At 38.1% G+C, this 14,937-nt stretch overlaps 1 protein-coding gene across 2 annotated transcripts in view; it reads right to left on the bottom strand.

Annotated features, from left to right (window-relative positions):
- Positions 1–877: 877 nt before the first annotated feature.
- SENP6 (SUMO specific peptidase 6) overlaps positions 878–14,937 on the bottom strand; it is an 82,614-nt gene continuing 68,554 nt past the window's right edge. For both annotated transcript variants that reach the window (XM_086745064.1, XM_086745065.1), the window contains 5 exons: positions 11,296–11,399; positions 9,078–9,166; positions 6,716–6,784; positions 6,471–6,621; positions 878–3,514 (listed from right to left, as the gene is read on the bottom strand). In XM_086745064.1, the coding sequence (XP_086601190.1) occupies positions 3,305–3,514; positions 6,471–6,621; positions 6,716–6,784; positions 9,078–9,166; positions 11,296–11,399 (623 nt within the window). In that variant the 3' untranslated portion in view covers positions 878–3,304. The remainder of the gene's footprint in view (positions 3,515–6,470; positions 6,622–6,715; positions 6,785–9,077; positions 9,167–11,295; positions 11,400–14,937) is intronic.

Raw genomic sequence — 14,937 nt, 5'->3', positions numbered from 1 at the left:
TTTAAAAATCTGAGTAAAAAGTTACAGTGGATTGGTAAACTAAGGAAACTGCTGCAGTTTATTCATCAGAAAAGTCTAGTAGTTCCCTCCAATTTCCACAGGAACTACATTAACAGGAATTAAAAATCATACATGCAAAATCTTGTTCTGCTTTGCTCATTTGCGATGCAATGCATAAAAAAAATAAACATGGTTTTCTCATCATGTGTAAAGTTTGGTTGATTTTTCAACGCTTTCTTTACTGAATGTTTTGAAGTTAGATTCTTCCAAGATGAGCATGCAGTGTAACCTCAAAAATCAACAATACAGTTCTGTTTGAAGTCTCTGGTCTTTAAAGAGTGTGCTCAGTTTCTTAAGCAAGAAAAACAGGAATGTCACAAGAGACTACTTAGATGTCTCTTCTGCTTTTGCAGCTACCCTGCAAACATGCACCAGAAATACATGCATTATTTATGCTAAGTAATCTAAAACTTTTATAAGAATTCTTAACTGTTATTCTACCTGAGGTGAAAAACAATACAAACAGATACATTTAATTAGGTAGCCATCTGATACCTTACACTGCAGAATGCAGTCATGCTACTCTGAAAGCATTTGTAATCTTAAATCTTATAAAGGAATATACACCTTATACTTTCCTCAGAGTGTATGTGTTGTCATATAATTATTAAATAAACATATCCAGTCCCCACCCCACTAACTTCCACTGAATAAATCTGATTCAGAAAATTCACTGGTAAAACTCCTCGTTAGACTACAGAACACTGTAGTGTAGCTGAGCATTATGTTAAGAACAAACACCTAACAAGCACATGCAGTAGTGAGCTTTTTAAACCAAGTCAGTAAGGTTTTAAATAACTCATTCTTAATTCTGTGGTTTTTTTCTATTAACATCACATTTTATTAAAAAAATAAGTTTCCTATATTTAACATGTATATTAGCTTGCTGTATATGACTGAAGATTTCGAGACCTTTAACATTAAATGATAATAAATCAAACACTTTCTTCACAGCTTTGAAAAAGGGGAGAGAGGAAGAAGGAGAGGACAGGAAAGAGGAAGGAAAAGGAGGAAGCACCAGGCCATTCCTAGCAAAAGAACCAAATAGTTCTACAGCATCAAATTATGAACCTGCATCACAAATGTTGGAAAAAGGAGAGCTAACTATTATATTGATCAAATTTGGATATATTCCGTATAATTAGAACAAACCATTGGGAAAGACTAGACTGGGAAGGAATACATTCTATTGCAATTGTCTTTTTTTCTGTATTTCCAAGAAATTGTTTTCCTTCCTTCTCTACAAGCCATCACTGATTTACTTGCATTTGTATAAACTACTATTCCAGTATGTCAGCTACCCTAAAGCCAGATATACAAGACCCTGCAGGGAAACAATCTGACCCTATTTTATCACAGATTTTCCCCAACAATGGCAAGAATACTGGATAAATTTGATGGAGAAAACAGCTCGGAGGTGTGCACATCACCTATTTAATTTGCAGTCTGGAAGATTGCCCCCACATACTGTCAACAAAAACCTGCGTAGGAGTCCCCTCTAACATAGCATATATATGTGATGCTTACATACTCTCCATGGGGCCCAGGGTCAAAGCAAGAAGAGAGAGATGAGGGAATGAACAGCTCCCCTAAATCCCACGGGTTATCCGTGCAAAAGATTAGCAGCCCATGGTTGTATCGGTCTATGTGCAATCACTCTGCCTTGGTGAGTGAACCCTTTTCTAAACAGCGGGTTTCACAGAGATGGTCACCTGTGCTGAAATGCCCTGGCAGTAACGTCATTAGCAGCTGTGTTTTCAGGGTTTAGTGAGAATGAAAACTCATGGAGAACCTGAAGTCCTGGGTTAGACTTGATCTTGTGTACAAAAATTGATCCCGCCGGGACAGAGAGTTCAGCTAATGAATTCTCTACTGCTTTTCTTTGGGAGAAGGGAATGACAAATGACATTCCCAGTAGAAAAAACAGGAGAGAAAATACTATCTGTGAGGAGGGATAGAAGGTCCCTCTCTTCCCTCTATAGATTCCTACCTGGGAAGAGACAGTTTCTGGTTCCCTTCAAAGATATCTACATTAGAAGAAGTCTGGAGAGATATATATATATATATTTATCTCCTTGCACGAGCCATCTCTTACGTTCCTCATTTGAATACCAAAGGCCTTCTGTAACAAGGATAAAAAGGCAATGTTTGCAGTTTAAGCAATGATGGCATTTTAGATCGTTGTAAAATCAAAATATACTGAAAATATCCAAACAAATCCCAACATTAGTCTGATGCTACCTAAAGCCAAGAACAAACAAGCAAGCAATGAACACTGGTATTTTGGTTTTTTGCATGGATATTACAAAAAATAGTAATCATACACTTTTTTCTTTTTAAATGTTCATTACTTAGATAAAGCACATATGAGTGTAACATTCAGAATTGTAACATAGAAAATGTAATGTGGGCAATCTGCTATTCCAAGTACACTTACCAAAATACAATTTTATAATGAAGAAAGTCTCAAAATACACCTGTACAACAACTGGGATCCACAAAATATGATTTAATAGTATCACTCAAGATCACTTCATTGAAACCACTTTTATAATACTGTTTGAATAGTAATCTCTGGTCAAAGAGCATTATTCCCCTTTCCCTAGCCTGTCCCACTAAAGCAAGGGTGGAATTTTAATTGCAATGCGTATCTTTTAAAACCCCAAATCTGAAGCAGTCCTATTAACTATTACACTGCCTACACGTAGATACTGGGAGGATGGGAATCACCCTCTCTGAGGCCATGGTACATTGAGACACTTACCCATATTATTGTTTGTAGCGCAAGCAGAATAATCTTGTAAAGGGCAACTAAATAGGGTCAAAATATGAATTATCTCACTACCAAATCATTCCCTATGTGTTACGTAAGCCTGTAACATTACGACTTTACTGAAAAGAAAAAGTTAACCATTTTATCCTATAAATATTTTATTTATTTGCTTTATGTTTAGAAGTTGCTATTTAAGTTCTATTAACAGAAATACATAACAAAAGCTCCCTAACAAGTGGAAAAAAAGTAATTACAAATGCTGAAAAAGTTGGCCTCATTAACATATGTACAGACTTGTTTACTTAATACACATCTTTGTGGGAATTAAATCATTTTATGACACACATTTATACAGGCATTAAACATTCCCAAGTAACTTTGAGCAGAGAATACGCCAAATCTTTAATCTGGGCAGACAAAAATGTATATTTCAGTTTTGATTGTGGAGCTAACATGCAACAGATACAACATTCAGTCTGAGCTGCTGTTGATGAGTTGTTCTGTTTTTTCTTGCAAAGACCTCTCCATTGAACTTGGGTCCTTTTGTCCCTTCTTTTCCTTGTTCTGCTGTTCCTGCAGCTTCAGGATTATTTTTCGTATTTCTTCTCTTTTGGTTTTCATTCTTGGGCGTGGAAACCAGTCTGTTAAGTTCATTGGTAGCTCAAAACTCAGAATGGGATTCTGAAAAGAAAGGTCATTTGGATATTACAGTAAGGAGTTATAATCTAAAAGACCAGAGAGAACTGTAGTGGGGAAAAGTATATTCTCCCTCACATCATTCCATCAGCATGGAACAAAATTTCTACAATTTGTGTGCTTTGTACATGTACAATTAAAGTAAAATGAACCAAGCTTCAGTATGTTACAGAGTAACATTCATCCAGACCATAGTTCTGGTTATAAAAGTGCCCAAATAATCTCTCAGTTTGATAGATATTTTAGACAAAGCATTTGACTGCATAAATATGTAAAATTGTTCTAATATTAAAACAAAAATAAGAGAGAATTATTGTAATGATACAGCATATTTTTTAAAGATGACTAGCATAAAAATCTAGAGCTGATTAGGAATCTGTTGCTACATACTCCTGTTCTTATATATACCTTTAAGATAAACCAACTAGTTCTATGTTTTACCGTAAAAAAACGGGGCCTGTGAAAAGCCCCTGGCTACCATCAGCCCTTTTTATACTTACACCCTGTTTTCTTGCTGGTGGTCATTCATCCAAAGAAGTAAGAGAATTATTATTATGAGACGTTATCTAAAGCACTTCTGTGACACTGTACAACTTTACCCTAACCAACCAACAGTTTGTGGAATAGTGTTTTCTCTCAAAGAAATCCCCCCCTTTGTGTATTCCAGTTTACAGCATTAACAAGGTTATTTAAGAGTATATTGCATTTATCCATTGAGCTAACACTAGGAAGGATACTTGGGAATAAACTAGTGACATTCTGCACAGGAACATATCAATGCCTAATGTTGCACTAGCAATATTACTCCACATCTAAACAGAACATCAATTTGACAATATGACAATTTTAAAAACCCTACATTGAACTGACTTTGCTAGTGAGGTGACTTAACACCAGCAGTAAGCAGACTTCAGAAGAATGACACTAAAGAGGCAAAAAACCATGGGCAAAAACTGGTTTTCCACCATTTCAGTTATTAAACAGACCAGACAAAGGAAAAAGAACATTAACAAATACTAATTAGTGTGATTACCAACAAAAGAAAGATATCTCAAATTAATCTGAACACATCCTTAACCAGGGCTGGCTTTTTGCTGTTGTTCAGTTTGGGGAAGAAAAGCAGGGACTTGAGTCAGAAGCCAGTTGTGCACGTATTCTGCTGCCTCGGAGCTTCCTTCTTACTTTGCAGGTTCTTTCATCGCGAACTGACATCACCCACTCCCCCAGCAAAACCCTGGCTCCTACTGCAGGGGCTTTCAGGACGGCGGGTCCCTGCCTCTGCAGGCGGAGCCCCCCCGCCCCGGCCCCGCCGCAGGCGGCACCACGGCGGCCCCTGGCGGCGGCCCCTGGCGGCGGCAGCCGCGCCCCAGGCAGCCCGGCCAAACCGCCCCCCCCCGTCAAACCGCCGAAGGGAAGGAAGGGAAGTGGGGGCCCTGCATTTGGCAGGTCAGAGAGAGGTCCCCCGCGGGCCGAAGGGGAAAGCTGAACAGGCACGGTGTCGAGAGAGGGCTGAAAAACTATGTGCTGTGATAGCTGACAGGCATGCTCCTTATTACACTATCAACTGTCAAATGAGTTGTGGTTTTAAAAAATACACATCATGATTTTAACCCTTATTATTGAAAAGATATGTGAAATAAATCCACAAAGAAGAAAAAAAGATGTGCCTGAATAGTCCACAAACATCAAATTAAACACCCCTTTCCACATACGACCCATTCGGTTTGAACAGCTGCTGAAAACAATGAGACTTTGTGTAATTTTTTGAATATATTAGCAGCTGAAATTGTTAGCTCAATAACTGTAAGGAGTCAAGTACCATGCAGCCAGTCCAGGTTTTCCTTTCCCCCTGATGCTGCTTCTGAGAATACCCTGTGATTTGCTACCTGACACATCTATGTGCCATCCCTGTTCCCCGGCAGACAAAGCTGTTGCATACTGCAAAACCAGGCAGGACAAGGTGTAATTCAGCAATCAATTTGCAGGAAGGAAAGGGCTAAGATTATTAAAAAACTTAGCTGCTCCTCATATCTCCCATGTACAAAACAGGAAGCACTCAAGGACAGTTTTAAGCTCTCAAGGACTCAATGGTAAAGCAAGAACTTTTGGCTTCGATCTGCATTAATGCACTCTGCTGAAGCCTTGCTGCTCTCATACAAAGTATAAACTTCAGCTTGGAGGAACGGAGAAGAAATCACCACCAGCCTTCCCAGGAAAGGGTTAGTCACAGGAGAGTTTAGGAACAATGCTCTACAGTACTATGGACTGCAAACAGTTGCTGTCCCATGCAGGAAACATCTCACTTGACCATGATTTCTCCCCCCAGCCTAGATCTGAAGGTGCTAATGCCTCCATTTGTGAAAAGAGTTGTAACCTGAAGACCTAGACACTTAAAGTCAGTAAGAGTTTAACCAATTTCTTCAATGGGATCAAGATTTGGTATTTAGCTGTAATGATTCCATTGAGGTGTTTTCCTCCAAATTAAAAAAACTAGCTTCGTCATATTAACTGATTTACTGAGAGTCACAGTTCTTAAGGGAAAAAGAACAAGCTCTTTGTATGGCATTTTAGTTTAGATTTTGAACTCAAGTTTGCACTCAGACTCTTGCTGGATAATTTTGAAGGGTATGCACTACAAGAACACAAAAAAAAGGCTCTAAATGTATTTTCTTAAGATTCTCTCAGAAAATTCCATGGCTTCTGATTTCTGATACATATGTACAACTAAAAAGGATATTTAGTTTAATTTCCAAAAAGTATCCACTAAGTATTTACTATGTATGTTAATGTATAAATTAATTTATAATGCATAATCTAATAAACAGGTATAAGACCTACACTAGGAGCCTTTTACAACTGTAATAATTTTTATAGCTTATATTTGATTGCTGCAGGAGACCAAAACAACAACAACAAAATTTACACAAACAGGTACACATACCTCAAAAAAGCTCTCCACATACTGCAGTATGTACACTCCACAATCACTGAAGTTGTTCTGCTGCGGCACTTTTGGGTTGGAACCTTTCATGACTTCTTTGGAAAAGCTTCTTTTGTTGCCTTTCCTGACTTCCCATTCCACCTCTAAATATCTATGAGAAATGACCAAGCAAAGTAAAACTTTTTTTTTCTTGAAGAATTTTCAAACAAAAACAAAAACGCCCCAAACCCAGATAGGAAACTTACTCCCTTAGTGTTTTCACAACATTTGACCGGGACGGGCCTCTCAAAGAGTCCATAAGCAAAATGCAGGGCCTAAGAAAGAACACAAATTTTTAAGTACACAATATTTTACAGCAGTTTGGAAAACACAATGTTACACAGCTAGCTATGAAACAGTCTTTGGGGTGACCTTGAACAAAACTAGATCAATACTATAAAGTTTTACCAGTGCTGCTATAACCCGCCGAGATAGCTAAATGCAAAGTTATCTTTAAATTTAACCACACACTAAGTTCACTTAGGAAAGCAGTTAGAAAATCTAGTACTGTCAGACTGAAAGCATTTGTCACACGCAAAACTGAGTTGCTTAAAACCCCCTCAGGTGTCTACTGCTCTTTTAGATGCACAAGGTATCTGGGACACTGGCAGGAGACTAGAAAGTAAGGCACAGAACCCATAAACATCCTTCTGGAGTAGCAGCTGGAGGACAGATGGGACAGTCCACAGCACCTGAGAACACACTAGGTATGTGTGTTCAAGAAGTTATCCCAGCCAAGGAATCCAAAATCTACCTGATAGTTACGCACAAAACACACACATACTCTATTTCAAAGATTTTAGAAAAATAATATATCCATAAACAAATATTTTCTAGAGAAGAAAGTCTGCTTGAATGCTCTCTTGCACACTGCAGATGCTTACATCCTATCACTTGATCTAGAGGACCTTTGCAGTAGCTATAAAGACAACAATCATACCAGCCACCTTCTATGCAACAGCTGGATTTATACATCAAAGCTAACTTATACCAGAGTTCAGAATCTCAGCATTAGATGCAAGATGTATTTTGAGGGATAAATAGGATGCAGATTACTTGTTACAAAGCTCTTCTTTCTGTTTTCTAACAATAACACACATGCATTCAGATAAGATGTCCTTTATAGAAACTGCAAACTAGTAAATTTAGACAACCTATCTGCATGCATTTATGTATAGGTTTGTCTGCATTTATAAATTAATTTACATTTATGCAATTTTCTTAGGCATAAGGATATAATCACTTGAATAATGTTCGCTTTTACTTGTACTTGTTATAATTTCTGATAAAATGAAGTTATTATTTACATAGGCAATACTCTTTAAAAATGCACAATCCAGTAGTTTGTCGGGGGGAGTGAAAGCCTTTTTGGGGCACTTTTCTTTTTCATATAGGAGTAACTTAAAAATATGCTAATACTAAAGTATCTAAGTGCCCTGAATGACTTTCGATACTCAAGTGTCAAAGATCTTATGAAATTTCATGTTTGGATTAAAGTATTGGCTGGTGAAACGTATTATGTACAGATAATCCATCATCAGAATGGGACAAATTTAGCCAAGCTACAATCAGAAGCTCATAAATACTTAAAACTCACAACACAGATGGATTTTTAGCCCTTTGTGAAAATGTATTAAAAATAACTCATACATTCCATAGCATGTATAAATATATAAATTCATTCTCCACCATAAAAATGTATTGTGAAAGCCTTTACCTTTCTAGTAACCATTACATTCACCAAGAACGAAATATAAAACAGATAAATAATGAAAAAGTTCAAAGGAAATGGTCAAGACAGCAATACTACTAACAATATTTCTGGATTTGGAATAATGCATTTCTGTCACACTAAAATGCAAGCAACTGAAGTTAATGATTATTAAGAAATAATTTCTGGGTTTCAAACATCAAAAAGTAGATTTAAAGAGTTTTCAAATCAAAAACAGGTAAAAAAGTAAAAAAAAGGTAACTGAATTTAGTGCTGTGGAACACTCTTATTAGAGAAAAAAAAGGTACTAAAAAGAGGAGATACAGAAAAAAGATAATATTACTAAGAACAGAGAGAGAGATAATTAAGAGAAACAGCTAGAACACATTTAGGTAAGATATTGGGGCAGTTAAAAATTATTCCCATTTTCCTGTACTAATCTGAGTGGTGTCAAACACTTTCTTTAGTATTAATTTAATTATTTTCATTTAAAGACATTAATCTGCTTTTTAATATAGAAGGATACATTTGAATATGCTTCTGCACCTTCTTTTTGTAGGAATCTAAGTGTAAGATATCAAAGAACAGCCTTTTATTTAAAGAAACAATCTTGACTGCCTGAAGCAGCACACAGGCCTAACAGAAACCAGAAAAGCTATTATTTCACTAACAGTTTCATTCATTAAATTTCCTGTCTACTGAAGATGATACTACAAAGTACAAAATTCTCTCTCAAACACTAATAACATGCTGATTTAAATGTTTGAAGATTTATGTATGACCACTTCCCATAATTACTGTCTTTTAAATTTCATAAACTTTTATGAAATATCCATTTTAACTGCTTTAATACTTACTGTTTGCAGACAGTGGGCTTCAGGTGCCATTGTCCCATTTCTGAATTACAGTTATCATCTATAAGGCCACCATCATCACTACTGTCTTCCTACAGAAGCAACACGTTTACAGGTGTTTAAAAGCCAATATTGTATTTCAAACAGATGCAAAAGAATTTATTGCTATACTTACCATTTTTATTCACGACCAGTAACGTAAGTTTAATAAAGAAGTGGTAGCTTTAATCTGAAACCATTGATTGTTTGTAAAGTTTGCATTACCAACTTTTAGTCACACTGTTTCTCAAATCCATGCTGGAATGACACAGAGTGAATGGTGCTATTCATTTAACAACCTCTGAAACTAGAAAAAAAGCTGCAACTGACATTTTCAAAGCATTGCTGGCTTAAAAAAGGTGCATCTCCAGTACTCAGTTATAATCCAAATTATCAATACCTTCCCTTGCTAACGATCACTAGAAACTTGCTTGGTGGTTTCATGTATGTTATCTTCCAGATGAAATGAGACAAAAATCTACAATGAACTATTCAGAAGTAAAATTTGATCTTTGCTCCAAAATGCACCAACTTGGTTCTCAGGACAAGGGAAATTAAACTACCATGATATTATGTATCACGGGTTGCAAAAACAGTCATGCCACATAGGAATATCCTTTGACCTTCTGATTTCAATATTGATTGCTATGAAGTATACGGCAGTTTTATGAACAAATCCACCACATTATTGTATTTAAAAGTATCTCAGTGATCCACAGTTTCTTTTCCTTCTACTGAGTTCACTATTACTACCACAGACCATTGCATTATAGGGAAATAAACACTTTACAAAAAATGGGAACCCGCATATCACTACGATTTATGAAGTTTTTGGTGAGAATTATGTACACTACGCTAGCACACAGGATCCTATGACTGAAATCCTCATGCTATGCCATGAAGATGTTACCATGTTAGAAACTACTGCCTAGTTCCCAATAAGACTTGATTCTGTTGCAGCCTTAACTCCATTTTTGGCAGGTGTGAAGGTGCACTCAGCTTGTCATGGTCTACTGTTTCTATACTTGCTTTCTGCATTCTGTAAGATATTAGTGACAGCTTCAGCCTGAGTTAAGTTCTAAGCTGCACTGCAACCAGGGAACTTGGCATCTTTTCCTCCTCTCAAGGAACACAGCTGGTCATGTGCTTTCTTCCCTGCCTTCATGCCATTATTGGAAACACTCTACTACTCATTCTCCATCTTCAGGGAACTCTAACTGCTACAAAATAGATAGAAAGGCACTTCCATCAGGTAAGAATCACAGAATATTTGGACCAGTGTCATGATAGGAGAGGTGGGTTGAGTCTGTCTGAAAAACATAGTTAGGTTTCAACATTAACTGGAGGTTTTACTTGTGTGCACACACATATACATGCTATTTGGAAGCCATTACAAATAGCTGCAGGCTTTGAAAAATAATTGTTTTTTCTGGACTCAAAGGTGAAAAATAGGTAATTCCTAGACTGTATATTTGACAGCCTCCGAATCTTTATTTTGGACACCTGGAACATGAACAGGTAGATCAATCAGGAAGAGTAAATGTGTAACTCCTAGATTGCTCACACTGAACTTCCTACAGAGTATGAGGGCATTATTCCATAGCCCTGTTGCGTCTACAGTGTGAATCAGTAAAGGACATTTTAATGATCGGTCTTTCCACAGCTCTAAAATCTACATGTCTTCCAACTGGAACAAAAACACAGCTTGATCATAAATCCATGCTGTTTAAATTTGATTAGGAGAGGCACCAATAAAACAAAACAGCAGAGTTGCACCTACTTATAAATGTGTCTGTTTTCATCCAGGAAATGCAGCTGGAAGAAGAACTAGTTCTTAGGTCTGGTAGATAAACATTGGGGTAGGGGAGATGAAAGAAATGTGTTGACTTTCAGAGCTTCCACTAAAATCACCGTGTAATATCGTCACTATGCAAAAGACTCACAAAACTAAATGCAGGATCAGTACAGCAGGTTCCTATTAAACAGTTTAATGAACAAATACAACCCTCTCCTGTCAGCTAATTTGCAAGTTTTTGTAGGTAACCAGTGCTTTGGATTTGCCTGTAAAGATAACTAGCTTTAGACAACACACATTTACCACGTGTATAAAACTTTCAAGCTGCCCATTCAAAATACAACACAACAGTTTGTATTTCCCAAATAAAATTGCTAAACTCTTTACCTGGTTATCTTGGTCTTCAGAAAAATCTATAAGTTCATCTTCATTTAGTTTACTGCCATCAGCTGAGTCTTCACTATAGTTTAGCCTGATTTTGTGCAATCCATCTGTATCAATCACAGACAGTAGTATATTTAAACATCAAATACTACGTCATCATTGAAGACAGAACTTATTTTAAATAGCTCAGAATTCCCCCAGATTGCTCACAGTAACTGTAATACAGCTGACACATAATATTTTATTCACGTATATGAACAAAAGTTAAAAGTTTCTTCTAAGTAACACTGCAGAAACTGTTCCGTATTCTGTGAAATGTCTAAAAAACTCTAGAGACCTAGACTAAAACCCACTATAAAAACTACCCTGTAGTTCCATGAAGCCTTTACAACCGTATAAATTGGTACTGCTACCAAAAGGGGCAGTCTCATTTGGTCCCTAATATAACCACTTATTCCCATCCCTAGCTAATTCTTTCCATGACACATCCACACACAGTGGACTAGACTGAGAAAGTCAGTCACAAGCTCATTATTTTTTAACTTGGATAATTTTCTTCATCAGATTCACTGTTATACAAAGACTTGTGCTGGAAAAAGGGAAAAGGCAGCCTGGGAAAACACTGTTAGGGAGGCTAGAATGCAGGATCAGCTTTCCTGGGAGCAGCAGCTTAGAAATGTTTGTGACACTTCACCGTTTGCTACATAAAAAGAGTATCTGTAAATTCACTCCCTACTCCCTCTACATATTTAGTCACTTGGGAAACAACATCAGAAGAAATAAACAATAATGAATGTTATAGCTATACCTGTGAAAGAAACACTCAGCTACAGGCTCACTGGTCTTACTATACTACCATGCAAGACTTCAGAACAGATTTTGAGAGGAAAAATAATAAACTATGTGGAAATAAGTTAAAAATTAATAACTCATGCCAGCTAAATCTGGAATCTTCATTAAAGAAAAAAATAAAAAACTTTTCCTACAAAAGGGCTATATAATACATCTAAACAATCACAAAAATAAAAATGTTGGTGTCACTGGAGGACACATTACTTATTAAAGAAAACCAGAATTTCTATAAGAACAGTAAATAGGGCAATGAACAAGCTAATGGGAGGAGGAAAGAAAAAAAAAAGAAAAAAAAAAAGAGAAGACCTGTATTTGAGAATACTTCAACAGAAAAGCTGAAGTAACATTTTGGAAGGAGGTTACCAGTGGAGTTCCACAGGGACAAACTTTGGAATTAGTCTTACTCTGTATCTTTGAAAAGACCTTAGCATAAGAAGTAGGCCAAATACTCATGTGACTTATTGCTGGCAGATTCCTAAAAAATAAAAATTGGTATCGAGAAGAATCGCAGCTTATATAAAAATGTAACAATAAAAATAGAATTAGTTAAGTAATAAAATCCTACATATTTTGGATTATTTCTTCAAAGTTACTTAGGTATCAACTCCTACTGATTTACAACTCCAACACTAGGATTACCTTGAGATCAAGACATCTGAGTTTAGGCTCCCATGTATAGGAAGCATCTAGGGTCTCACAATGTTAAGTGGAGACCATAATCAGAGCAGAGCTACTCAAATGAACAGCAATTCTATGTCTGCTTTAGGATGAGAAGAGGAGGCCTCTTGGTTTCATTGACTATATTATTAAAGAGGTGTCGTGGTTTTGTTTAGTGAGGGGGGGCCTAAGGTGGTAGCTTCTGTAGGAAACTGCTAGAAGTCGCTCCCGTTTGTTCAGTGGACTTGGCCGGGCCTAGGGCGCACCCACTGCTGGCCAAGGCCAAGCCAATTGGTAGCAGAATGTCCCGTGATAACGCCTCTGCGATGACATATTTAAGAAGGGGAAAACAGAAAAAAAAAAAAAAAAAAAAAAAGAGAAGAGAAGATGTGAAGCAGCTGAGTGGGGGCAGAGGCGCAGAGGGGGAGGCGCAGGCCTCATGGGCCTTGCAGGCCTCACCCTCTGGCCTCTCGCCAGGCAGCCGACTGGGCCCGACTCGGTCCAGCCCGGCTGCAAGAAGTGGAAAGGAGATGAGAAGTGAAGTGAATAAAATGTAAAAAAAGATCCTGAGAGACATCTACCAGCCTGTTGTGAGGAAAGGCTGCAGACGCCAAGGTCAGTGAAGAAGGAGGGGGAGGAGTAATGCGGCTCCTGGCCAAGATTCCCCTGCAGCCTGTGGTGACGACCATGGTGGAGCAGGTTGTCCCGCTGCAGCCCATGCAGGTCCATGGAGGAGCAGAGATCCACTTGGAGCCCATGAAGGACCCCACACCGGGGAAGGTGGATGCCTGAACACAGCTGTGGCCCGTGGAGGGCCCGCTGGGACAGCTGTTCTGGAGAGACTGCACCCGTGGAAGAGATGACCCACGCCAGAGCAGTTTCACGAAGGACTGTGGCCCGTGGGAGGGACCCCACAATGGAGCAGGGGAGGAATGTGAGGAGTTCTTCCCCCGACCACGAAGCAGCGGCGTAAAACAACGTACGATGAACTGACTGCAACCCCCATTCCCTCTTCCCCCCCGTGCTGCTCGGGAGGGGAAGGTAGTAGAGATAATGTTAAGCTTGGGAAGAGGGAGGGGTGGAGGGAGGTTATCTTGTTCTCTGTCTCATTATCCTGCTATTTTTAGTAGTAAATGAATAGTTTTTCCCAAGTCGAGTCTGTTTTGCCCGTGATGGTAACTTTAAGGATTTCTCCCTGTCCTTATCTCAAACCTCGAGCCGTTTTTCCTTGTATTTTCTCTCCCTGTTCTCTCGGAGGGTGGGGGAAGTGAGAGAGAGACTATGTAGTCTGGTCCTGATCAGGGCTGAACTACAACAAGAGGCACCTGCTGTCTTTTGAGATATCCTAGAATATCTAGGATACACATATGGATTTGGCAGAGTCATGACCCACACCCTTCTGTAGCACAACAGCTGAAGTCTGAGCAAAAAAACCCAAGGCCTACATCCCCATCTTCCATCTGGCTGAAACGGAGGTTTAGATACAGAGCAAATCTAAATTTAGCTGCCTAATCATACACTTAGTGTCAATCTCAAACTGATTCTCACCCTTAAACCAGTACTGTGACCAATAAGAATGTCTGCATTAATGAAAGGATGCATCACCTAAAATAGCTGAGTAAGAAAGTCTGAGTGTTTTAGTCAGCACAGAATGACCATCAGCTACCAAAACAACGCAGCAGTTAAAAAAAAAAGTAATCTCTGCAAAAATATGTCACAAAGTACTTTCCAACTAATCACAGCCAAGTAACAGTAGCAGCATCCAAGACGCAAGACCATGTCATACAGCAGCAATATCAGAAACAGTAACAATCAATATAAAATGAAAAAGTAATTCAAACAAAAGCAGATCTACACACAGCCCCAGCCCCACACCAAGACTTTCTAGGAGAGAATAACTTTAGATTAGAAAATAGTAGAGTGTTTACACCCATAAAGATAATAAAATTGCAATGGCCTGCAGTATACAGATTAGACCATATGATTTGTAATCTTTTCATATCTTGTACTATAAGCTATGCAATTACTTACTTGTAAATTAAAATCAGCAGGAATACTATCAGTGACTAAAATAAAAGTTTTTGCATAACCAGATGTTTTGTACTCTGTGCCTCAAGGGGATCCAAACCTTGCAGA

The sequence above is a fragment of the Chlamydotis macqueenii genome, chromosome 3, assembly GCF_036417535.1.
Source record: "Chlamydotis macqueenii isolate bChlMac1 chromosome 3, bChlMac1.mat, whole genome shotgun sequence".
Taxonomy (NCBI): Eukaryota; Metazoa; Chordata; class Aves; order Otidiformes; family Otididae; genus Chlamydotis; species Chlamydotis macqueenii.
The sequence above is the reverse complement of the archived record's forward strand: the minus strand, read 5'-3'. Positions and strand labels throughout refer to the sequence as shown.